The 27,321-nt window shown below is 46.4% G+C and overlaps 1 protein-coding gene across 4 annotated transcripts in view; it reads left to right on the forward strand.

Moving 5' to 3' along the window:
• Positions 1–27,321, forward strand: part of ano6 (anoctamin 6) — a 177,822-nt gene that overhangs the window by 99,736 nt on the left and 50,765 nt on the right. For all 4 annotated transcript variants that reach the window (XM_038781357.1, XM_038781355.1, XM_038781358.1 and 1 more), the window contains 6 exons: positions 3,512–3,790; positions 4,410–4,520; positions 5,315–5,430; positions 16,676–16,810; positions 23,269–23,374; positions 26,199–26,259. In XM_038781357.1, the coding sequence (XP_038637285.1) occupies positions 3,512–3,790; positions 4,410–4,520; positions 5,315–5,430; positions 16,676–16,810; positions 23,269–23,374; positions 26,199–26,259 (808 nt within the window). The remainder of the gene's footprint in view (positions 1–3,511; positions 3,791–4,409; positions 4,521–5,314; positions 5,431–16,675; positions 16,811–23,268; positions 23,375–26,198; positions 26,260–27,321) is intronic.

The raw sequence follows: 27,321 nt of genomic DNA on the forward strand, positions 1-27,321 counted from the left end.
TGCCTTGTTCCTTTTGCCACTTCCTGTGCTCTGTGGTGACAAACTGATTTTTCATTTTTAAAGTGCTCATTGTTGACGATGCATTTGCTGATTAATTTCAAAGTGCAAAGCATCTGTTTTTCTTGCTTTTGGGACATCAGTGGGAATTTTGTGCCAGGATCTTTAAATGCTGGTAATGCTAAAAGGAAACAAAATGGAAAATGGATGAAGATAGGTAAGCATGAGGAGAGGGTGCGTCAGGTCCATGGGGCAGAAACGCAGAAAGTCGAAGGGATTTGAGGTGAGTTTACTGGGACAGAAGGGTGAATCAAAAAATGTCAGGTGATAAATGTAGATGGAAAATGGGCTGTGTAGGGAAGCCTATCAGGAGCAAGATAGCTGGGTAATGAAAGGATGAAGAGAGAGGATCAGTGAAATGAGAATAAAAATGCCTAATGGCAGGGGTATGCAGGAGTTTCAAGTGGAATAAATGGCCCAGGTTTTGTGTCGACAGAATTCACCGTCACTCTACTGAAACAAACAGCAACTTTGGGAGTCCACGCATGCGCAGAATCCAGATGTTGCTGTCCCCTGATTCTACGCTCCTGCAGAGGATGTGTTGTTGAAGGTCCCCCTCAGTACCTAAGCAATCAGTGAATTCACAAACACCTCCTCTCTTACACAGTCGTGCTTCCGGTAAATCAATTGAAAAAGTTGTACCTTGTTGAATAAGGTGCATGTAATGACTTAGGCCAGGCCTTGAGATTGGCCAATTAGAATACGAATTCCCTGATTAGTGGCCCAATCAGAGAACCCCTTTCTGTGTATATAACAGGGAGTGTCAGATCCTCCACACTCCCGGTATAGACAGCAGACTGAATGGTCATAATTGTTTAGCTGATGGGTTTGTAAATAAAAGGAATTCTGGTGATGGGACTTTGCCTCCGTCGACTTATTAGAGTGGCGATGAGGAAAACGGAACGACCTCCATATATTGAGCGTAAGCCACTGACAGGCAAAATGCCTTTATTCGGAAAGTTGGACTCTTTTGACCCTGCAGTGGAAGACTGGGCCCAATATGTAGAGCGGATGAACTTCTTTAGAGAAAATGATATAATTCAGGATGAAAAGCAAAGGGTCATTCTTTGCGCGACCCACGCCGGTCGACCCACACGACCCACCATTTTCTCTTACTTTTTTGCTGCTGACAGAAATGGCGGAAATGGTTTTGGGTCCCTTTGGCCCTCGTACACGCTCCTGCAATGGAACCTGTTGGATGAAGGTGAAGCCTTCTGGTGTCGGAAAGTATGGAATCTCCATCTGTCCAAAGTTCTAAATTTTTTCCTGTAAAATTTTATCAAATAACCCCCCCTCCCCAAACTTGTAAAAAAAAAAATGAGTAAAATAAATGAAAAAAATGAATAAAACCCCCCCGGACTTGTAAAAAAAAATAAACTGAATAACATAAATGAAAAAAATAAAAATTAAATGAATAAAAACCACTGCAGAACTTGTAAAACAAAAAGCTGCAATCGTTTTTTAAAAAATAGCGGCCGTACTGCGCATGCGTGCCCGATGACCGGCACGTATGCACATTTGCGCAGGCGCGCCGATCATCGTGCGAGCATGCGGAATGCGGCAAAATTTTTTAACATGTTCGCGGAATGCGCATGCCGCACGATGATCGGCACGATGATCGGCGTGCATGCGCATTCTGCCCAGATGACGATCGGCGGCATGCGCAATACGCCAAATTTTTTTTCATTTAACATGTTCGTGGCCGCTTGCAAGCTGGCTGCTGCACGGGGATTTGCACATTCGGGAGCGCCGCGGACAACGGCTCCGTGACATTCCCGACACCCGCCCACGACCCACCCGCGGGTCGCGCCCCGACTTTGAAGAACACTGAGTTAAGGGACTACTGCTGGGGAATAAGCAACTGCATAGCCACCCTCAGGAACGACACGGATACTAAGTTAACTAGGCCCACTCGCAGAAGCCCTCCCAAGCAAGGGAACATTAGGTCCAAACAGACCCTGCAGCCTTTTGCCCAGCATTGTAGTTGTTGCCAGAGATCGGAGCCAGAAAGGAGAAATAGAAGCCCAAAACCATCATCTTGAAGAAGGTCATGTACTCCGGGATACAGGTGAATGTATACCCTAGAAGCCCCACCTACCTCCGACGAGGAACAACTAAATTGTGTAACAATGGTGAAATCAAAACTAATTAAATTATCCATAAGGTTAAATGTCCCACACTGATGGAAGTTGACACTAGAGCAGCCAATTCAGTGATAGGGGAACTGTAGCACTCACCTGTGCCATTATAAACTCTCACTTGGCAAAACAATTCTGTGCTTAAGGGTACATAAAGAAGTCAGATGCACAAGAGATATCCCACTACTGAAAATTTGAAGCCATTATAATGTTTTTAGAATAGGCACAGAAAACTGCAGTAGCTCCATGGAAAAGGCCTATTTTTATGAATGCAATAATATTTTTTATTTCCCCCTCATTATAGATTTCAAACTCTGTGTGTAGACCCAGCTCACTCACCATTGCAGCAGTGGTTATAATAATCTTTATTAGTGTCACAAGTAGGCACATTAACACTGAAATGAAGTAACTGTGAAAATCCCCTAGTCGCCACACTCCGGCACCTGTTCGGGTACACCAAGGGAGAATTCAGAATGTCCAATTCACCTAACAAACATGTCTTTCGGGACTTGTGGGAGGAAACCGGAGCGCCCGGAGGAAACCCACACAGACACGGGGACAACATGCAGACTCTGCACAGATAGTGCCCAGCCAGGAATCGAACCTGGGACCCTGGTGCTGTGAAGCAACAGTGCTAACCACTTCACCTTTGTGCTGCAAGGACTTGCTATCTAAATTTTCACTATAAAGTTTGCTACATCAGAAATTTCCCGACAGGGCACATTATGTTTTTCATCCATTTATATGATATGTACATACACAATCATTCATAAAGATTTGACCAATTTTGATGGATCTGAGTGACATTTCCCTTATGAAGTTTCTTTAATGATACAATTGCTTTATTCACTTTGAAACAGGGCCTGACATGTTCTCTGAAATCTCAATGTTAGTTATTTATGCTAGCTGTTTGAACAGTGCTACCAGTTTATAAATAATCAGTTATCGTGCATACATCTGGCCTGAGGTCACTTATGACAGCGATGTATATCCATGGTGGGCTGATGTCTGCCACCGCAGTGTACTTTTGTACATTTTCATGTGGACAATGGTCATCCAAACAGTCAAAATAATGCAAATGAAAATGCAGCAAGAGAATCCTGGATGTACTCAGTAAATCTGGCAACATCTGTGAAGAGAGAAACAGAGGTAACTTGCCAGGTCATCGAACTGAAAGGTTAATTCTGTTTCTCTCTGGACATGCTAATTATTTTTCTGTTTTTATTTCAGATTTCCAGCATCTGCGGTATTTTGCTTTTGTCTTACTTTAAAAATGTGTTTGGGCAGTATTTCAGATTGCTAAATTGTGTTCATAGGTTATAGATGCCAACTGTATTTTTCTGAAAATCCATGCACCATGGGTTCTTCTCTGTCGTTATGCCGAAATCCTTCACATCAAACTACCTCTCCAGTCCAATGATATGAAGCCGAAAACTTCCACATTCAACTGCCTCACGAGGATTTTCTCAGTGGATGAAGCCAAAATTCCACCAGAGCCAGAATTTTTCACTGCTCCATTTGAGATGGAGCACATTGACAGTTTCCAAACTGCTGATCGTGATTCCTTCTTCACACCAGCTACTCGTAGCAGAATTGTAAGTTTACCAAAAACTACGTTACCTCCATCTCCTCGGCTGCTATTGTATTTAAAAAATAATTTACTGAAGTTGAGTGCAGCATGTTCAGAACTTCACATGTGATCAAATACAATCTTCAACTAAACAATCATTCTTGTGGTAGATATTTGGTTCAACTGTGGACAGAGGGACTTCTAATGAAGGAACTTGGCACACCTCCCTCAGTATCATCTTTCTTATTTTAGTTTACAATGAACAATCTTTTAGCAATGCTCTTTATATTCAAAAGTTCATTGCTGTTCTTATAATAATCTTCATTAGTGTCAGAAGTAGGCTTACATTAACACTGCAATGAAGTTACTTTGGAAATCCCTAGTTGCCACACTCCGGCGCCTGTTCAGAATACCCAATTCACCTAACAAGCACGTCTTTTGGGACTTGTGGGAGGAAACCGGAGCACCCGGAGGAAACCCACGCAGACACTGGGAGAACGTGCAGACTCCGCACAGACAGTGACCTAAACTGGGAATCTAACCCGGGTCCCTGGCACTGTGAAGCAACAGTGCTGACCACTGTGCTACTGTGTTGCCCATCTTGTGTTCTTGTAAGTAATCACCCTCTCAATCTAATTCTGCAGGTCAAGTATCTTCTGAATCGTTGTGAATATAAAAGAGGGAGTCCAAACAAATTTGGTATCACAAAGCTTTTGGACTCAAAGACATACACCGCGGCCTATCCCCTCCATGATGTAAGTAATTTTAGATAGTTAATTGTTGCGCAAAACTTGTCAGCCAGTTATTGCTGAATGAGGTGAATGTAAACTTATTATAGACAGAAAGCAGAACATTATTTTGAGCAACATTGGATAATTAGACAATTACTGACTGATTCTATTGACATAAAGAGAGGGTGGGATATAATGCATCCCGACATGACGAGAAACATTGCAGCCAGACCCATGTAATCATGGGAGAGGCCAGTGTTTTGGTGGCGGGAATGCCCTGTGATTAAGCTGGAGGTGCGAACGTGGCCCATGGAGGAAACCTTCCCATTATTGAGCTGAATTAGATCAATTATCCCTGATCCCACCAGTATTTAGGACGAATGGACTCGGGGACCAAGTTCAAGTGGCCTGTGTCTCGAGGCCACCAGGCACAGCAGCCTTCTAGGAGTAGGTCCCTCTTTGAAAGGTACTTATGTCTGATCAAGGGACCCAGCATTGGGCAGAGGGTGCCTGAAAGCCATCCCCTTGCCCTTGCATTCAGCCCACTCTGACTTCTCGCTGCTGCAATCCCATCCCCACAACCCCCCTCCTGCCCTCACTCACCTTTGGCCTATTGTCCCTCATCGATCCTCAGGCTCAGGTGAGCACATTTCCAGCTGTAGCTACCTCTTCTGGTGACATGGACAGGAATGAAGAGCTTCCAGCCTCTGATTGGCCAGCAGATCTCAGTGGGTGAGATTTCCACCCCCCAAGGTCCTCGATCCTGGGGAAATTCCAACAGCGGCTAATACATTGTGGTGCTTACTTGTCTCTTCCAGTGTAAATTCAACCACAAATCATCAGAGCCATCATGCCACAATGAGAGATACCTTCTATACGAGGAGTGGGCTCACCCCAAGAACTTCTACAAACTGCAACCCCTTGACCTTATCAGGTACTCCATTGTTTCATCTGTAACATAAATTATTACGATAGTAATAATCCAGTTGTACTCACTAGCAATGTTCCCTCTAATTTCCCATTGCTCTTGGCAGCCTATTTGATGCACTGTGCAGTTCTTGTGAACAACATGTTTATTCCCTGCACAGCATAGCTTGGAGAGGGGTGAGCAACAGGGTTCTTCAAATTGAATTTGTATAATATAGAAAGAAAACTCGGGCCAAAGGTGAAAGGGCAGTCTGCCACTCGGTTATCTGAAACATCAGTGCTTTTTAGGGCAAAACATTGCTGAAGAGCACCTGGCGATCCAGTCATTTCATCCAGGGCAGGATTTAACGACTGTTCATGCCAGCGGGAAATTCCGGTCCCAAGCTGGCGCATGGGTTTGTCGGCGATTGAGGGGTGCAGTCAACTGTTGACAAAGGCAGGACTGGTAAATCCCATTGGCGGGCTGCCTCTGTTGCCGAAAAACACGCAGTGGGGTGGTAGATAAATTCCGCCATCTCACTTCCTATGGCTAGCGACGAAATGTTTGCTATTGTGTACATATTGGGGCTGTTTAGCATTTGGCTAAATCGCTGGCTTTGAAAGCAGACCAAGCAGGCCAGCAGCACGGTTCGATTCCCGTAACAGCCTCCCCGAACAGGCGCCGGAATGTGGCGACTAGGGGCTTTTCACAGTAACTTCATTTGAAGCCTACTCGTGACAATAAGCGATTTTCGTTTCATTTTTTCATTTTCATATGTTTAGAATTGGATTCATCACCTATCAATGCATACACATCCATTGATGTTAGGGGAGGCTCTACCATTCCCTGTTAAATTAAATGCAGTGTAATGCAGATGTTAAATCCAAAAGACTTTTATGCGGTGTTTGATGAGAGAAGAAAAATGCAAGGGAAAATCACTTGACATCTGATATAGCTGAGAAAAAGAAATTTAAAAGCTTAGTCTGTGATTTTCACCACAGTTTATTCATAATAAAATAGTATCATGTTTTGGAACTGTAATTACAAACACATAATGTGAGGTAGTTCAATCTGTGGATGTGCTGGTATGGCTGGGGGTGGGTTGGACTAGGTTCTCGATGGGCAGGGCGGAATCGTCTCCTATTGCAGAGAGATGTGGTGGGAGTGGCTACATTGGGTTCAATAGACCTTGTTGATTGATGTGGAACCAACCAGTTTTACCATTGGGGTATGTTATCTTGTACACTGAGGGGCTCACCTTCTCTGAGATATAGTAGGGTCCTGCAAATTTGGGGGAGAGGAAAGAACTGGGGTTGTAGAGGGAAACCATTACTTGCTGACCAACTGTATACACTACAGAGTGGATGGTTCTGTCAAAGCAGGCTTAACTCTGCATTCTTCTAGTGCCTAGTCGGTCAGCTGCAGTGAGCTGTGCTGCTTAAATATTCTCTGTGACCTGTTGGACTGCTTTTTCATGGGTGAGGGCGGTGACTGGGGCTTGCCAAATCGAGACCAAATAAATATTCAATTCAATGGTTTTTCCGGTCATGAGAGTGTGGGAACCTTGGTCTGACACAATGCTGCAGTGGAGACACCAGCGTGTAAATATCTGTTGGGTCAAACATCTTAGCTGTGGCCTTTGCTGTGTTCATCCGTGAAGGAAATGCTTCTACCCATTTCGTAAAGGTGTCTAACAACTAAGACGTATTTGAAACCATTTCTGTAAGGGGTGAGGGGGCCAATGTAGTTGAGTTGCAAATTTGTCCAAGGGCCATTAACAGGTCGGGTGTGGCGTAATTGTCCTTTGTGCATCGTTCGGATTGTTTTGTGCGCAGATAACACAATTCTCTACATAACGTGTTACATCGGTTTTCAAAGCGGGCCACCAACACAAAGGTCTTAAATGGGCAATGGTATTGTCTATCCCCTGATGTCCATCATGAAACTGGTAATTTATCTGGTTTCTGTCCTGGGTGGGGACCACATGAATTCCATTCTTCAAAACTATGCTGTCCTGTACCGTCAGTGAGTCCTTCCATTTATCGTAGGGTGGTGGGAAGTTGCCGTCTAAAATCTGTTCGAGAGTGTCGTCTGCCTTTTGGGCCTGGGCTAGATCGTCAATATTGGTCTGGGAAACCTGGACTGCATGTATCGGTTTGCTTTTGGGGGGGCTGCCAAAAGTAGCATGGCGTGATCCTGCCTTGGCTAAGGTGTCTGCCTTTACATTACCGAGTGGGAACGAACGATGATGGCTTCTCACTTTAATTATACCGTACGTGCGGTCTGAGGCTGTCCTAAGAATGTGTTTCAACAACTGGGCAGAGGGTAGGGGTTTTCCATTGGCTGAAACAAATCCTCTAGATTCCCACGGGCAGGAATTCTATCAAGCTATTGCATAAATATAGACTGTCCGAATATATGTCTGCATGGGTTGGGAATGAATCTGGGTGTTGCACTACATATGCTATGGCTGCGAGTTCTGCTGCTTGTGAACCTAGGTGGCCGGGCAATTTTAAAGAGATTTCATCTAATGCGCGTCCTTGAGCGTCCTCTACATAAATTCCACAACCAGTTATTCTCTTTCCATTTTCTGTCGTGGAGGAACCATCTACATAAATCTTTAAGGCGTTGCCTGTGGTCTGAAAATCCTGTGTTTTACTGCCTGCACCTTGGAATAAAGGGTCCTGTGTGGTGTTGGGCTGTTATGATCTGGCACTCATGTGGGGTCCCTGCATAGCGGCCAGATTATCGGCCAGAACTGTGTGGGTCTGACGTTTGACTGTAATGTCCCTTCCTTGTAACAGCAGTGGTGTCCAGCGAACTGCTCTGATTTGGCTGACTGAACCGTCCTTTAATCTACCATCTAACAAGAGTTGCATTGGGGTGTGCTCAGTTAAGAGCGTTACTGGGTTAAGGCCTGTGATGTACGCAAAATACTGTACTGCCCAAAAGTCTGCAAGCAAGTGCCATTCACAGGCTGAGAATCCTTGCTCTACAGGGTCCAAAACCCTTGAGGCATTGGAAACGGGTCCTAAGCGATCATGTTGTTCCTGCAGGAGTACTGCTGATAATGTTCGGTCGGTGGTTGCTACTTCTATGGCATAGGGCGAGTGTGGGTCTGGAACTTGCAAAGCGGGGGCGTTTAATTCTTCAATGGTGCCTGTGTGCTGCGGAAGCCATTCCCATGGGGCGTTCTTTTTAAGGAGTTCTGAAAGTGGGGCTGCTTTTGTGGCAAAACCATTTATATGGGTCCTACAATATCCTACAAAACCTAGGAATGACCTGAGTGCAGTGACGTTGTGGGTCAGGGGCAGTGTAACAATTGATTTGATTCGTTTGTGTTCAATCTCTCTCTTCCCGTGGGTGATAATGGTGCCTAAGTAAAGGACCATTTCTTTTAAGATCTGGGCCCTTTTGGGGTTGACTTTGCATCCGATGGATTGCAGGTGGCTAAGTAATTCCGATAGGAGCTGTACATGCTCCTCTTTTGTGTCCGTCTGTAGGAGTAAGTCGTCCACATACTGTATAAGGCATTCGGGTTGGGAAAATTTGGAAGTCAATTAGCCAATTGTCGGTGGAAAATGGAAGGGGAGTTGTAGAATCCTTGCGGGAGGCATGTCCTCGTGTACTGCTGCCCTTGAAATGTAAATGCAAACTTATATTGACAGGCCTTGTCTGACGGGATGGACCAAAAGCCATTATTGATGTCCAGCACTGTGACGTACTTTGCCTGTACTCCCTGCTTGAGCATAGTCTCGGGACTCATTGCAATGGTGGGGGCTGCTAAAGGGGGTAACTTTGTTAAGTTCTCGGTAGTCGATCGTTAATCGCCATGAACCATCGGGATTTTTTACGGGCCAAATTGGGGCATTGTTATGGACGCTATGGGCCGAATAACTCCTTGGTCTAATAAACTGTTGATAACTTTAGAAATCTCACCCTTGGCTTGCTGTGCGCAACCGTATTGCTTCTGTGGCTTTGGATCGGGACCTGAAATTGTGACTATACCACAATCATGTTTGTGTTGTGTGAACGAAGCTTTGTGTTTCACGAGGACCTTTCTAATTGTTTGGTCTGTACAAATTGTTTGCGGATCAAACCAATAGTCTTCTACTGAGCAATGTTCATAATCCCCTACTGTGAGCGTAGCGGGGGCTCTAGCTGCTTTGGCCATTCTCCATACATTGATTCACTGGATCAAAGGAAAGATTATGGGAGCTCATAAAATCGATTCCTAGAATGTGCTCGGCTGTTTGGGGCAAGTCGACTAAAACAACGGGGTGCCTGGTGCTTATGTTCCCTATCTGAATATCTACAGGGGCTGTGATGTATCCCTGATGTATGTGTCCGGTAAATCTACTCAGGGTGATGGTACCTGTGGTGGGCCATTTGTCACGTTGAAACATGGTGGAGGAGTTTAAAGTGGTGCGGGACCTTCAAAGAAATTCGACTGGTTGTTCCCGGACTATGCCTGTGACTACTGGTCTGCCTGATTTGTCCCAGAGTGTGTCACAGACCCAAGTTGGGGAGTCCGAACACCGTCAATCTGTGGAATTGACCGCTAAATCGCCTGAACGGGCGCTAATAGTATGCATGGGCCTAACATTGTTCCTCGGTGGGGGGTTTGGTTGTTGGTGTCGGTGCTGGTTCGGGGGGGTTCTGTCGGCATTTGCGGGCATAATGTCCCATATGTCCACAATTGTAGCAACCCCGTGGTGCCTGTGCTCTGGGGTGCTGTCCCTCATGTCTACCCTCGTTTATCCATGCTGGGTCCTGGCTAGTCCTGATTGGGTGCATATTTGCTTCTATTTGTTCCTAATCTGCCTGTCTGTGTAGGGATTGTTCCCATGCACTGGAGTGTCTCTTTAAAACCCAAACTTCATTATGTGTGACATCTGCGGGGTCGTAATTCACACACTCCTCTTGGACTGCTTCTGTGGCATGCAAGACTAGAAGTCCTATGGTGTGCTAGCGTTCATTAGCAGAGGGATTGAATTTAAGAGCCGTGAGGTGATGATGCAGCTGTACAAAACCTTGGTCAGGCCACATTTGGAGTACTGTGTGCAGTTCTGGTCACCTCATTTTAGGAAGGATGTGGAAGCTTTGGAAAAGGTGCAAAGGAGATTTACCAGGATGTTGCCTGGAATGGAGAGTAGGTCATACGATGAAAGGTTGAGGGAGCTAGGCCTTTTCTCATTAGAACGGAGAAGGATGAGGGGCGACTTGATAGAGGTTTATAAGATGATCAGGGGAATAGATAGAGTAGACAGTCAGAGACTTTTTCCCCGGGTGGAACACACCATTACAAGGGGACATAAATTTAAGATAAATGGTGGAAGATATAGAGGGGATGTCAGAGGTAGGTTCTTTACCCAGAGAGTAGTGGGGGCATGGAATGCACTGCCTGTGGTAGTAGTTGAGTCGGAAAAGTTAGGGACCTTCAAGCGGCTATTGGATAGGTACTTGGATTAGGGTAGAATAATGGAGTGTAGGTTAACTTCTTAAGGGCAGCACGGTAGCATTGTGGATAGCACAATTGCTTCACAGCTCCAGGGTTCCAAGTTCGATTTCGACTTGGGTCACTGTCTGTGTGGAGTCTGCACATCCTCCCCGTGGCTGCGTGGATTTCCTCCGGGTACTCCGGTTTCCTCCCACAGTCCAAAGATGTGCAGGTTGGCTGGATTGGCCATGAAAAATTGTCCAAAATTCTATGATTAACATAGGACAAAAGTTCGGCGCAACATCGTGGGCCGAAGGGCCTGTTCTGTGCTGTATTTCTCTAAGTGTGGGACCATTTAGTGGTGTCGTCCTCATTTAGGTGTGCGCGGTTCAAATCCCCAAATATTGCCTTAAAATGGATCCAAAGGTGACCTGCAAATGCGGTCGGATGCTCTCCCTTCTTTTGCCTACAACGGTTCAAACCCTCAACTGGATCTCCTTTGTTATACCCGATTGCGTCTAAAATGGCCATTTTCATTTCCTGTAGGGTTCCTCCTGCTACATTTTGGGGTACAGGCAAAGCTGATCTTACAGACTGGCTAAGGCTCATAACTATGAATTTAACTTCCGCTCTTTCGTCTAGACCGTACATAACTTTCTGTTGCCGCACTTCCTCAAAGACGTTGCACGGGTCTGTGGTGGGCTAAAATGGAACAATTTTGGTGCAAGCATCTCTCAACTGGTTTATGGATAGTTGGTTGGTGCAAATGAAATCCGGCTCCGCCTGATCCGAGGACTTGCGCTGCGTGGTAACCGGATTCATGGGGGTCGAATTGTGAGTGGGGATGGGTTCTGCCTATGCAGTCAGTGCTGTGGGTGCTTTTCTTTTCGGGGTATGGGGGACTCGATTCTGATTTCCCGTGCCCGCTACATATCTTGGGGTGCTTTTGTTTAATTCTTGCCAATCGGGGGCACCTTCCTCATCTAAATTTTGTCCAACGGTATAACTAAATCCTTTCTGCACTGAAAGTAGTGACTGTGATTTGTCTATCTGTTGTCCGCATTTCGCATGGTCTACTGTACTCTCTCTGTTCTTTTGTGGAGCACTCGCAAAGCTGCTTTTAAATCTGTGCATTGACTACTTAACTGCTGTTCTGTTTCTTCTCTTACCAGGACTGCGCGCTGTGTATCTTGGTAGGCTTTATTGTACTGCGTCTGGAAGCTGCTAAGGTGAACTAAACAAGATTGGTGTGCACGTTTCACATCAGCCATCTCCTCTTTAGCTGCGAACTGTTCCCGGAGTTGCTCAATCTTTTCGCTTTCATTACAGTTTCCCTCGTTCTTTTCTTCCTTCTCAATTAACTGCCTATGGAGTGTCTTCACGACCTCCTCTTTGCCTCGCAACTGCGCCAAACAGGACACTATTGCCATCAGTTTTCGCTGCATTTTTCTTATGGACCTCAGTTAGGTTGTCCCACCAAGTTTGTCCTATGCTTCCTGGACCTGACTCGTCATTCGCACAAAAATTGGACCAAAAGGGCCATTCTTTCCCCTTCAAATACTTCCTGAACTCTTTCTCCCATATGGGTCATTGCTCTGCTCTGTTGGTCACTGCGACCTCGGGTTCCTGTGGGTTCATTAGACATTCCATCGCTTTCATGGTCATTCTTCTAATATCTCTTTTCGTACCTCTAATCTCTGGTTTCCTACCGTTAATCTCTGTTTCTATCGTTAATTTGGGACAGGGGGATAAGGCAGCGATTTGAATTGCGGGTATGGCCTAAGCTATTTTCCGGTTCACAATTCCCTCAATAGTTTTGACACAATCTAACGAGTTTACCTTGTATCCCTGTTAGTGCAGGTTAGTACACACTTCCGAAATTCGGTGATTTGGTCGCTATGGGCTTGTACTTGTGGTACTTTCTTTCTCTCGCAATTGGATTTCAACGTTTGTGGGTTCTCCCGGAGTGACAAATCACTTCTAATCGAGTCCCACCAGAGTCGCCAATAATGTTGCTCTTTAAAGTCGCCAATATGATGTTATATCCCAACAGCGTCGCCAATACTGTGGGTGTTTCTGTTTCTCTTACTGAACCACAAGGCTTTCCCGTATATCGGTCAAATTACCACACAACCGGTTTGTCAGTTCAAGTTCAAAGATGGTTTATTTACACACAAGGGTTACTTCGACATGCAAGCTAAATATACTACAAGTTAAACTACACCGATCAGCTACAATAACCTATACTTAACTTCAGGATGACCGGCACTGTGCAAGTGGATAAGCCTTTATCTTGATCTCACGTGGCTGGTTTGAAGAAGTGGCTCTGTGTCTGCTGGGCTCATCCATCAGGTAGCGATCGTTGGTCTTGAACTTGGCTGGCTGTTCCTGCTACATTTGGCTGGCACAGGCCGGATCCAAAAGAGGCAGAACACATGGCTGTGTCCCCTTTTATCACTCTGGGATTTTGCGCTCTTCAGGGTGGTCATTGATCTTGGACCCAATAATTCGACAGGGTTCTGATCACTGCCTTTGATTTTGGCCAATAAAGGGGCGGGTACCTTGTTGGCTGGGCGGGTCTTTAGCAGTCATTGACCTTGGCAGTTGGGCTCTCTGAGTAAAGGGAGTGGCGCGGATCAGCCTGTAGCTGTACCGGTTTCTAGATTGGAGTCCTATTGGGGAACGGGCCATTAAAATGCAAACAAGCGGGGGTTTTGATCAGGTCTAGCTACCTGTGTTTCAAATACACAGAAGCTCTGTGTCTGTCTGAGTCCTGGGTTGGCCATAATTCCCATGGTCCTTTGCAGGTGGCCATCTCCGATGGCTCCATACCTGCTTCAAGAAGACCACAATCATACCGGTCGGTGCCAAAGAAGAACCAGGCAACATGCCTCGATGACTACCTACCAGAGGCTCTGACGTATTATTCTGAAGTGCTTCGAGAGGTTCGTCATGAGACACATCAACTCCAATCTTCCAGATTAACCCACTGCAATACGCCAAATACCACAACCGATCCACAGCAAATGCTATCTCCCTGGCCCTACACTCATCACTAACTCATCTCGACAACAAGGACCCCCACATCAGATCCTGTACATTGGCTACAGCTCCGTCTTCAACACCACAATCCCAGTCAAGCTCATGTCCAAACTCCAAAACCTAGAACCCGCTCCTTCCTCCTGCAGCTGGATCCTCGCCTTTCTGACCCACAGACCAAAATCAGTAAGGATAAACAACTCCACCTGCTCCACGATAGTCCTCGGGTCTGGGCCCCGCAAGGCTGCGTACCTAACCCACTACTATACACATGACTGTGTGGAAAAATTCGGCTCCAACTCCATCTACAAGTTTGCTGATGACTCATCCGTAATGGATCAGGGACGGGATTCTCCCCTAACCGGCGGGGAGGGGGGGTCCCGGAAGGACAGAGTGGCGTGACCCACTCCGGCTTCGGGCCTCCCCAAAGGTGCGGAATTCTCCGCGACTGCTGACGTCATGCCGGCGCATGCGCAGCGGAGGGGGTTCTCTTCCGCCCCCGCCATGGTGAAGGCATGGGTCCACGCAATCGTGGGTGCGTCAGCAGCTGCTGACGTTATCCCCGCGCATGCGCAGGGGGGTTCACCTTTGCGCCAACCATCGCGGAGGCTTACACGGCCGGCACGAAGGAATAGAGTGCCCCCACGGCTCAAGACCGAACGCGGATCGGTGGGCCCTGATCACGGGCCAGGCCACCGTGGAGGCACCCACCCGGGGCCAGATTGTCCCGCGCCCCCCCCGAGGACCCCGGAGCCCGCCTGCGCCACCAGGTGCCGCCGGTAAGGGAGCAACTCCAATTTACGCTGGCGGGACCTGCATAGAATGGGCGAGTCTCGTCCCGTCACGGGCTGGAGAATCGCCGGGGGGAGCCCGCCGACTGGCGCGGCGCGATTCCCGCCCCTGCCAAATCTCCGGCGCCGGAGAATTCGACAGCAACAGGGGCGGGATTCACGCCACCCCCCGGCGATTCTCTGACCCGGCAGGGGGTCGGAGAATCCTGCCCTATAAGCCTAAACGCTCATTCTCTCAAACGTTGAGCTGGAAATTTGTTGGACTGAGAGTTCAAGAATAAGATAATATCACCAATTAATAAATAATTGTAATAATGTATATAAAATAACATTAATATACAGCTGTAAAGATTTTATGGAGATTAAAATATGATGAAGTTCTACACATCTTAAATTCCAACATATTTTAAAGCAGTATTTAAGAATGTGGGAACTTGTTAAGTATGATTTGAGATTGATTGTAGTTTCTACCCATTTCTTTTATCCAGTAACTTTTAACCAAATGGTTTTTCAAGTTTCCCAGGAGCCACTCAGGACCATCTCTGTTTCCTCATTTTCATTTCTCTTTAGCTCATTGATGTGACAGCATGTACTTAATGCCTTCCTCTTGACATGACTCAAATCAGAAACTAAGCAGAGCAGAACACAAAAGACAACACTGTCCCACCTTGGTGGAAAAAATTAACCTGTTTGTCCTGTTTTAGTGGGGAGAGTTTAACCCACCCCTTGATGGGCGGAACGGGTCAAAAATGTAAAAATACAAAACCCAGCTCCCAACTCCTATGTCTGCTCCTGCAATTTTGTGCAACAGCTGGTTGTGTACCCTGGCAGTCTCACTTTTGAAAGATGATAAATTTTAATTAGTGTAGTTAGGAGCCTTATGGGCTGAATTTAATGGGGTCTGCAGGAATGAGATGGAAGGCAGGGAGTGCTGAAAAATGATGAGGGAGGGAGACACTTGCCTTAAACCCCAATGTCATGGTACGCTGCATTTTACAAGCGCCATGAAAGATAGAGGGCTGTGTTGCTGCTAATATATGATAGCACTTCAATTAAGCTTTTGACAAGATAATTATGGTGAATTTGCATGGACCCGAATGTGATTATATTTTTTCAAGGGGCTATTTAGCGTGGCCAATCCACCTACTCTGCACATCTTTGGGTTGTGGGGCTGAGACCCACGCAGGCAGGGGGAGAATGTGCAAACTCCACACGGGCAGTGACCCAGGGCCGGGATTCAAACCCGGGTCCTCAGCGCTGTAGTCCCAGTGCTAACCACAGTGATATGCTGCCCTCCTCACTTTTAGAGATAGGAACATTAATAACAGAACATTGATTCTCTGAAACTACAGGAAGCTCATGGGAAGAGAAGAAGCACTCCATACATGTCAACACATCTCCAGACTGGTCCAATTTATACAGTTCAGCAAAAAAATATCTAAATGTTCTATTAATATCTTCGGTTTTATTTAATCTACTACCCCTAGATGCATGCACAGAGGGGATAGCCCAAGATCATCCACCCTTTTAGTCACAAAAGCCAAATATCTACACAGTTTGTTCACAAATTCATACACTTTTTGCTTTGCAAACTTTAGACCTCTCAGCTTTGCTAACCTCCCTCAACAACTGCTGGCTAGGATTCCTCCTATACTCCTATTTGTTCAATCAAGCCTCCAACTGGCGCTGGCTTTCCAACATTTTACGCCTTTTGTTAACTGTATAGGAACTAATCAAGGCCTTAGCATAAGTCTTTCTGATCTCCCGTAAAATAGAAGGAGTTACATCAAGCAGTAAATTAGTCATTAATTTTATTAATCAGGACATTTGGAGAATTAATCTCCAGGTCCAATTCTCTCTCGGTGAGTCTTCACACTGAGGACAGCAACTTGCAAAATGTGCCATTACTTCCAATTCTGCTATTTTGTCTCACGCTTCAAATATTTTGGAAGATTGTAATTTTATCAAAATTATTTTATCTCATTTAAATTTCACATTACAGGAGATATTTCGGAGAGAAGATTGGAATCTATTTTGCTTGGCTTGGTTTCTACACAGGAATGCTGGCCATTGCAGGATTCGTAGGACTCCTGTGTTTTATTTTTGGAATACTGACTCTGGATAGAAATACTTGGAGGTATGTGGAAAAGTATTACATGCCAGCAAGGTGACACCCAAATAGCTCTCTACATTGAGGAATCATAGTGGAATTGCAGTGCAGCACATTCCTGAGGAGTGCAGTGGTGGTTGCATTGATCGCTGCTGAGTAATGTTGTAGAGCGTTCGACTGATATGTCCATTATATTATGAGAAATTTTATCTTGCAATGTGCATTTTAAATCCTTTAAAAAGTTTAATTTCATTAATTACCCAAAAGTTCCTCAGCGTAATGTTCTAGGCCTAACCATCTTCAGCTGCTTCATCAATTACCGTTCTCCCTTCTAAGGTCAGAAGGGGCAGCACGGTAGCATGGTGGTTAGCATAAATGCTTCACAGCTCCAGGGTCCCAGGTTCAATTCCGGCTTGGGTCACTGTCTGTGCGGAGTCTGCACGTCCTCCCCGTGTGTGCGTGGGTTTCCTCCGGGTGCTCTGGTTTCCTCCCACAGTCCAAAGATGTGCGGGTTAGGTGGATTGGCCATGCTAAAATTGCCCGTAGTGTCCTAAAAAGTAAGGTTAAGGGGGGGTTGTTGGGTTACGGGTATAGGGTGGATACGTGGGTTTGAGTAGGGTGATCATTGCTCGGCACAACATCGACGGCCGAAGGGCCTGTTCTGTACTGTACTGTTCTATGTTCTAAGTGTGGGTGTTTGCTGATAATTACACAATGTTCACCATTCGCCACTCCCAAATGAAGCAGCCCATGTCCAAATACAGCAAGTCCTGGACAATATCCAGGCTTGGGGTTGACGAGGGGCAAGTAACATTTGCGCCACCCAAGTATCTGACAATGACCATCTCCAACAAGACAGAATATAACTATCGCCCTATGGCATTCAATGGCATTACCATTGCTGAAAACTCGAATATCAGCATCCTGGGGTTTCTATTGACCAAAGACTGGGCTAGCCACTTAAATAATATGGCTACGAGGGCAGGTCAGATGTTAGTAACCTTTAGCGAGTAACTCACCACCTGACTCCCCAAAGCCTGTCCACCATCTACAAGGCAAAGGTCAGGTGGAATACTGTCCACTGGCTGGATGAGTGCACCTCCATCAACAAGTAAAAAGCTCCACACTGTCCAGGACAAAATAGCCAGCTTGATTGGCACCTTACTGACAAACATCCACTCCCTCTGACCCTCGGTGGCAGCAATGTGTACCATCGACAAGATGCACTACAGGAATTCACTCAGCCTCCTTAGACAGCACTTTCCAAACATACAACCGCTGCCATCTAAAAGGGCAAGGTCATCAGGTACATGGGAACACCATCACCTGGAGGTTCCACTCCAAGCCATGCACAATTCGGACTTGGAAATATATCGCTATCCCTTCAAAATGCTGGAACTCCCTCCAGGTCACGAGCACCTTCTCAAGCGATGGACAGTAAATGCTGACTTAGCGAGCAATTTCAATACCCTTTTATTTAAAAATTGCATTGCTTGCCGGTCAGTTGTGTTACTTGAACATACTGATCTATTAAAGTCAATCTGCATGGTAGTTTCAGGCAGCTATACTATTTCTATGTGGAAAACTCTTGATGAATGTTGTTAAATTTGCTGGGACATGGCAGAATATTTTTCAGAAAAGTAAATAATATTTCTCGAAACAAATGGCTTTTAATATTCTTTTATCCCAGCAAACTACTTTATGACTTAAATCAGTGAACAATTTTACTTTTAAAAATTGTTTTGTTTTGCAAATGTATTTTAAACAGTACTTAATAGACCAATGGAATTCAATAACTGATATCTTGCTTGTTCCTCTTCTGTTTTGGTGTATGCTATTTGGGTTAGTTGGCAGTGACTGCTGTGCCGTGGCTCATGAATATTGTAACAAACAATTCCACATACTTTTTACAGTGCTGTTGGTTTGCTGTTCTTTTTCCTCATAATATTAACATGTTAACAGATTCAGAATTTCATGTTAAAAGTCATTCTATTTTACACTGTTAAATTAGAGTTTTATTTTAATATTTCATTACTGCTGAAGAAAGGTTTCCAAGTTTTTCATGAGAGGTAACAGTAACCTCTCCAGTGTTCTTGTGTTCTCTCCAAGTGACCCGCTCCTCCCTTCTCCAGAACCACATTCCATACCTTTGTAGCCTTTCGATGTCAGACTTTCTCAAGGTCTACATTTCAGCCTGGATGGTGTAACACTCCAAATCACAGTCTCTTTTCTTAAAGTCTCTCGTATGCGAAGCAATTCTTTCTGTTTGAAGAATGCATTATTTGGTATTGCAATTCTCGCTCTCATTTCTTCATGGCAGTAACCATCTCCTGACCAGGTGTTTCTCAGATACATAAATGGTGATACCATTCCAGCTCAGTCATTTATATTGAGCTCTGCATTCCACCATTATTTCTTCCAACCTGCATAACGTTCACTTTTTGCATTCATTTTAATTGCATAAACTGCCATCATTTAGTTTATACTCCCCTCCACGCAACCGCACCCCCCCCCCCCCCCCAAAAAACACATGTGCAGGACATGCAGGTCCCCATGCAGGAGGCCTCCTCCGCACGCACCCACTCAACTTCTGGCTCCTGGATCCGTCCCCTTACTCGCTCGGCTGTTGCCGCCCAGTGGTAGAATTGTAGGTTCGGGAGGGCTAGCCCCCCCTGGATTTTGTTTTTTGTAGGACCTTCTTTGGGATCCTAGCATTTTTACCCCCCCATACGAACGCCATGATAAGTTTGTCCAGCGCTTTGAAAAAGGCCTTGGGGATGTAGATCGGAATGGATCTAAACAGGAAGAGGAACCTGGGCAGTACGTTCATTTTGATCATCTGGACTCTCCCCGCGAGGGAGAGTGTGTTCCATCTTTGCAGGTCCTTTTTTACTTCCTCCGTCAGGCTGGTGAGGTTCCATTTGTGGATCCCTTTCCAGTCATGGGCTATTTGGATCCCCAGGTAGCGGAATTTGTATCGGGCTTGTTTGAACGGCAGCCCCTTTAGTGCGCCGCCGCCGCCCCCCCCCCCCCCCCCCCCCCCCCCCCCCCTTGTGGGTGTACTGGGAAGATCTCGCTTTTGCTCATGTTGAGTTTGTAGCCCGAGAAGGCTCCAAACTCTTTCAGGAGCGCGATGATTCCGTCCATGCTGCTTTGTGGGTCCGAGATGTAGAGGAGCAGATCATCTGCATAGAGTGAGACTCTGTGCTCTCTGCCTCCCCTTCGGATCCCCCTCCAATCTTTTGCTGCCCTGAGTACGATTGCTAGCGGTTCGATTGCTAGTGCGAACAGCAGCGGGGACAGTGGGCATCCTTGTCTGGTGCCCCTGTGCAGCTGGAAGTATTGGGAGTTGGTATTGTTGGTCCGTACGCTCGCCATGGGAGCGTTGTATAGGAACTTTACCCAAGCGGTGAACCCTGTTCCAAGCCCGAACCGCTCCAGTACCTCTATGAGGTATTTCCATTCGACTCTGTCGAAGGCCTTTTCTGCGTCCAGGGTGATAATCACCTCTTGTGTTCTCTCCCCGGAGGGGGTCATTATCACGTTCAGCAGGCGCCTGATGTTCGAGGTAAGCTGTCCTCTGTGACCACCTCAGGTACGCAGTCTTCTAGCCTTTTGGCTAGAATTTTGGCCAGTATTTTGGCATCTGCGTTCAGCAGAGATATGGGTCTGTATGACCCACATTCCGTTGGGTCTTTGTCTTTCTTAGGTATCAGCGAGATTGAGGCCTGTGCTAACATGGGTGGCAGTGTGCCCCTAGCTAGCGAGTCTGTGAACATCTCCCGCAGGTGCGGGGCCAGCGCTGTCGCAAATTTTTTGTAGAAGTCCGCCGGGAATCCGTCCGGTCCCGGCGCCTTCCCCATCTGCATGGAGCTAATGCTGTCCATGATCTCTCCCAGTGCTAGTGGTGCTTCCAGATCCCGTTTCCTGCCCCCTCCCACGACTGGTATGTCCAGTCCATCAAGGAACCGGTTCATCCCAGCTTTCCCCGTTGGGGGCTCTGAGGTGTACAGTTCTTGGTAGAAGGCCTTGAAGGTTTTGTTAATCCTCTCTGGTTCTGTTTCCAGCGTGCCTCCGGTACCCCTGATTTGCGCAATTTCTCTGGTGGCTGCCTGCTTTCTCAGCTGGTGTTCCAACAGGCGGCTGGCTTTGTCTCCGTGTTCGTACAGGGTCCTGCGCGCCTGGCGGAGTTGGTGCACTGTTTTCCTGGTGGAGAGCAGGTCAAAGTTCCTTTGTAGTTCTTTCCTCTCCGCCAGGAGCTCTACGGTCGGGGCCTCGGAGTATTTACGGTCTACCTCCAGTATGGAGTCGACCAGCTTCTGCCTAGCCACCCTTTCCTCCCTATCTCTTCGCGCTTTGAAGGCAATGATTTCCTCTCTTAGTACGGCCTTAAGCGCTTCCCAGAACGTGGAGGGTGAGACCTCCCCGTTTTGGTTGTTCTCCGTGTACTCTGCTATGGCCCGCGCTATCCTTTCACTGAAGGCCTTGTCAGCTAGTAAGGCACCGTCCAACCTCCATGTGGGGCGCTGGGCCCTTCCCGTCTCTAGCCGCACGTCCCTGTAGTGTGGAGCGTGGTCTGACATCACAATTGCGGAGTATTCCACTTTGTCTATCCCTGGAAGCACCGTTTTCCCCACCACAAAGAAGTCAATTCTGGTGAGCACGTGTATTGGGGAGAAGAAGGAGAATTCTTTCTCCCCCGGGTGGGCGAACCTCCAGGGGTCCACTGCTCTCATCTGCTCCATAAAGTGACTGGGTTCCCTTGCCATGCTTGAGGTTTTCCCCGTTTTGGGGTTTGATCTGTCCATCTTTGGATCCTGTACACAGTTGAAGTCCCCCCCCCCCACCGTGATTAGTTAATGCGTCGCTATGTCCGGGATTTCTGCCATGGTCTTTTTGATGAAACTCGTGTCGTCCCAGTTGGGTGCGTACACGTTGACTAGAACTACCGGTGCCCCATCCAGGGCCCCGCTGACCATGACATACCGCCCCCCTAGGTCTGTGACCGTCTTTGTCGCCCTAAACATTGTCCTCTTGCCGATCAGGATCGCCACCCCCCTGGCCCTTGTCCCATAGCAGGAATGGTAGGTTTGTCCCACCCAGTCCTTTCTTACCCGCAGTTGGTCCTGCTCCCTCAGGTGCGTCTCTTGGAGGAAGACTATGTCGGCCCTCATGTTTCTGAGGTGGGTGAGGACTCTAGATCTCTTCACTGGGCCGTTAGGTCCCCTTACGTTCCACGTGATTATCCAGGTGGGGGGCTTCTGCCCCCTTGTTCCTGTGGGATTAACCATATTTATCTGGTGGACTCGCCCCTGCCCTCCGGGGTTTCCCTTTGTTAGGAGGCCGTCCAGGATGGCTGCTATCACTGCTCTCCCCATGCGGTCGGGTCTCTGCGCTCCGGGGTTTCCCCTTGTCCCGGGGGCACCCGCCATGGCCGTCCACTGTGTCCGCCACGTGGGTAGTCCCCTGCACTCTGGGGGCCCCATCGCCCACAGACCATACTGGGTGGGTGCTTGCAGCGGTTCCTTGTTTCGAGCCCTTGGTTGTGGCACTTTCTAGCCCTGTTCCTTTTCTGGCCTCTTTTGTCCCTTCGTCCCTGCATTTCCTCTCCCCGGTCTCTCTCCCCTGCCTGGCCTCTACGGTTTTCTGCCCGCTCTTCCCCCATCCTACCCTGCACCCCTCTCGCCTGCTCTCCCTTCTCTATTGCTCTCGTTCCCTCGTGCTGGGGCATGGCCTCCCACCTGGAGCGGTCCCTTGGGCAGTGGTTACACAGTCATATTATTAATAGCATCGCCTCAATGATGGTATTGATATAAGAATTAGACTTGGGGTAGATCACGCTCGGCCCCAACCCCAGTCCCTGTTGCACAATGTGCATCATCCTGTCGCCTTCAAAAACAAATACAAGGCTGATTAATCTGGCCAAATGCTAAGAGGGAAAGTCACCTGCTGGATATGGAATACAGATCATAAACCAATCATTTAGACCCATTGCTGGTACAGTCTAACTCAAAGTTACTTTAATTCAAGCTATCAACAATTCAAAATGTTGACACCAGGTTACATTGTCTAATTCACATTACCCATTTTAGTGTAAACTGCAATAGCTTTAGCAGGTTCGGAATAGCGGTGTGATGTCATTGTTTTTGTGCATGCGCAGACCAGTGTGTGTGCGTATATGGCTATTGATGGCCATCTTGCGTTGACAGGAGACACAGTGACCAGGTGTACCCAGCCCTGGCTCCGCATCCCTTGCAGCAGGTCCTGACATAATGGGGCTGGAAAATCACAGCCAGTATTTTTAAAACCACTAGCAGTATTGTGGATATGGTTACTTCACCGCTTTACCCATTCTGTTATAATAATTTGTTGTCAAGCAGAAATATATCATAAGGCTTCATATTGCAAAGAACTACATTATGTATAAACTACTGTGCCATATCTTACAACAATGAGATTTTTGGCTTATCTTTCCTGTTATACAGTCAGGAAGTTTGTGATCCCGATATTGGAGGCCATATGATCATGTGTCCCCAATGTGATCGAGATTGTACATATTGGCGACTCAATATTACATGCCAGTCATCCAGGGTAAGTACACTCAAAACACCTTATGCCATATGCATATACGTTTTAAATGCAATATTCCGATCAACTATATGCATAAGTTAATATTTCAGCCCAATTAGGTTCAGATGACACCTAGACGAAGAGCACAGAAATACAACACTACAATCTGTATGACTCATCGGTTCATAAGAAATAAAACATAGAACATATAGTGCAGAATGAGGCTATTAGGCCCATCGAGTCTGCACCGACCCACTTAAGCCCTCACTTCCACCCTATCCCCGTAACCCAATAACCCCTCCTAGCCTTTTTGGTCACTTAGGGCAATTTATCATGGCCAAACCACCTAACCTGCACTTCTTTTGACTGTGGGAGGAAACCGGAGCCCCCAGAGGAAACCCACGCAGACATGGGGAGAACGTGCAGACTTTGCACAGACAGTGACCCAGTGGGGAATGGAACCTGGGACCCTGGCACTGTGAAGCCGCAGTGCTATCCACTTGTGCTGCCCTTCAGTATGGTAGGAGCAGATTTTGGCCCATCATAGTTGATTTGATTGTTGCTTAACTCCACTTTGCTGCCTAAACCCTATAATTCTTGCAAATGAAAAATCTATCTAACTGTGTCTTGAATTTATTCAATAACTAAGCCTTCATTGCTCTCTGTGGAAGAGAATTCCAAAGACTAATGACCCTTTGTGAGAAGAAATTCTTTCTCATCTTCATTGTAAATGGGGAACCCGACCAGGATTTTCTCAGATTATTGGCAAAGGACGCGATTCAACTAAATGGAACAAAGTCCAACCACGAGTGTATTTAACCATGTGTTGGCGCTTGCAGTGCCAAGAACATATGGCTACACAATGCCACTCGTGTTAACTCGTGTGAACGCGCGGTCGAGGCCGCACATAGACCCGTTTTTTCATCGAGGAGCTCTGCTCTGCCTCCGAGCCCCTGAGAGACCCCCACAAATGCCATTCAGCCAGGTCCCTGTTTGTGGAGACCGGTGCTGAAAGCACTCTTTCGAGGTCTCCGAGGTGAAGGGGATAGATCCCAATGCCTCCGGGTACCCCAGGAATCTGCACATTAAAATGAGACTAGCTGTCGCACTTTAATATGCAGGTTTGCTAAAAAGTGATCTCGACCATTTACATTGCTGCGTCGCGTGAGATTGTGTTAGAAGTCAGGTGCTTTTCAGGTGCAGCGGGCCGTTGGATTGAGCCCAAATGTTGATGTTGAGCGGGAAAATTGGCATTGAAGCCACTTAATGGATATTTCAATAAGATCACCTTTCATTCTTCTGAACTCCTATGAATATAGGCCCAACCTGCTCAACCTTTCCTCATAAGAGGACCCTTTCATCCCTCAAATCAGCACCTTCTTTGGTGAACCTTCTTTGAACTGCTTTCAATGTAATTGTATCTCTCCTTAAATAGGGAGATAAAAACTGTACACAGCACTCCACTTAACACCTTGTAGAAAGACTTCCCTATTTTTCTATTTCCCCTTAAAAAAAAAAAGGCAACATCCCTTTTCCCCCTCCTAATTACTTTCTGTACCGGGAATGTTCATTTTTTATGGTTTGTGTGCATGGACACCCAGATCCCTCTATACTTTAGCATTATGCTGACTCGCCGTTTAAATTTTATTCTGCTTTTCTAAACCTTCTACCAAAGTGAACATCACTTTATTTTTGTTTGTTTGTGGGATGTGGACATCGCTTATGCATTTAAGCGTCAACCACATTACTGGAGTCATGTGTAGGCCCTCCGATTTCCTTCCCTAAAGGACATTAGTAGACCAGACGGGTTTTTACGATAATCGATTCATGGTCACCGTTCGATTTTTAATTCCAGATTTATATTGAATTCAAATTTCGCCATCTGCCATGGCGGGATTCGAACCTGGATCCCAGAGCATGACTCTCAGACATTATCCACCATTACCTGCTTTTTCAGGAATGTAATTTCATAATTTGTTAAATGTTGCAATTTATGTCAAAGCCCATGACGGCCACCTTTAAAATTGCCTATAATTTCATAACAGTGTAGGTCGACAAATGTGAGCAATGCAAGAGGGGCCCGGCCAACCACATTCACTTGTTTTGGGCCTGCCCTAAACATGCTGGGTTCTGGACAGCCTTCTGTTAGGCAATGTCCACGGTTGTGGGGGTGAGGGTGAAGCCATGCCCAATTGTGGTAATCTTCGGTGTATCGGAGCAGGCAGAACTACACATGGGGAATGGAGCCAACTTTCGCTTCCCTAATCGCACGCCGGAGAATCCTGCTCGGTTGGTGATCAGCAGCCCCACCCACAGCTGCAGACTGGCTTGCAGACCTTTCGGAATTTCTTCACCCAAGGGTCAGAGGAAGGCTTCCTAGATACATGGGGCAGTTTGTCGGCCTGTTGCAAAACCTGTTCGAGGCCAGCAACGAGGAGTAAGATAAGAAAACAGCTGAATTCGATTGGGGGGGGTTGGCCACGAGAATAGAAGGGACCATAGACCAAGCCAAGCCAGAAGGCGGCAAAATTTGTGTAAAGTTAATTGAAGGAAGGACAGGATAAACCTTTTTGTACAATAAAGTAAATTAACGAGGTTAAGAAAAATATGTATATATACAATTGTTTATAAATATGGAAAATGTCAATAAAAGGATTTTTTTTAAAAAAAGTGTAGGTAGCATCTCTGTTAACAGAAGTTCAGATGGGAGATGAAATACAGCATCGCACAATTCATGTAACACTTGAATCCCCAATGACACTGCTATGAAACACTTCAAGACCTGTTTATATTTGGCATACTAATGCGCTCCATTTTGTTACATTTTCATACATATATTCCACAGAAATTATCTGCATTTGACAACTACGGAACTCTAGTGTATGCAGTGTTCATGGGAATTTGGGGTAAGTAAATGACAGCTGTTCTGTTTTTGGACAAAACCAACCAGCAGGCAAAAAGACAAACTATGGCTAGTACAGGAATAAAACACTGGAAAATTATTACTTTTTTTAAAAAAAAATTTAGTGTAGCCAATTATTTTTCTTTTCCAAATAAGGGGCAATTTAGTGAGGCCAATCCACCTAACCAGCACATCTTTGGATTGTGTGGGTGAAACCCACGCAGATACGGGGAGATGTGCAAACTCCACACGGACAGTGACCCAGGGCCAGGATTCAAACCCGGGTCCTCAGCGCCGCAGTCCCAGTGCTAACCACTACGCCACATGCCGCCCCCACTGGAAAATTGTTTCATAACTCTTTCTTTTAAAAAATCGAGATGTCCCATTTTTCATCGTCATGCCAGCTCTCTAAAAACTGTGCTTCTATAAATTTTCTTGAGTGTATTTGTTGTACATAGACTATAAGATATAGGAGCAGAATTAGGCAAATTGACCCATTGAGTCTGTTTCGCCATTCGATCATGGCTGATATGTTTCTCCTCCTCATTCTCCTACCACCTCCCCATAACCCCTGATACCATTATGAATCAAGTCCTATCTATCTCGGTCTTAAAGGCATTCGGTGACTTTGCCTCCACCACCTTCTGTGGAAATAGGTTCCACAGATTCACCACCTCCTGGATGAAAAAATTCAGTTTTATCTCCGTTTTAAAGGACCGTCCATTCTGTCTAAGTCTGTGCCCTCATGATCTAGTCTCTTCTACTAGTGGAAACATCTTCTCCACATCCGCTCTATCTAGGCCTCTGAGTATTCTGCAAATTTCAATGAAATCCACCCTCATCCTTCTGAGTAAAGACCCTGAGTCCTCAACCGATCGTCATATGACAAGCCCTTCATTCCCAGGATCATTCTTGTGAACCTCCTCTGGATCCCCTCCCAAGGCCAGCCCAACCTTACACTTTTTCATATACTTTGGTTTATCTGTTTTCAAAGACTTTGCAGACATAACTATTCGGTTGTAGCTGAGCTCTGCTAAAGGTCCTATCATCCCTTTCTAGCTCAAAT

Source organism: Scyliorhinus canicula, chromosome 20 (genome assembly GCF_902713615.1).
Source record: "Scyliorhinus canicula chromosome 20, sScyCan1.1, whole genome shotgun sequence".
Taxonomy (NCBI): Eukaryota; Metazoa; Chordata; class Chondrichthyes; order Carcharhiniformes; family Scyliorhinidae; genus Scyliorhinus; species Scyliorhinus canicula.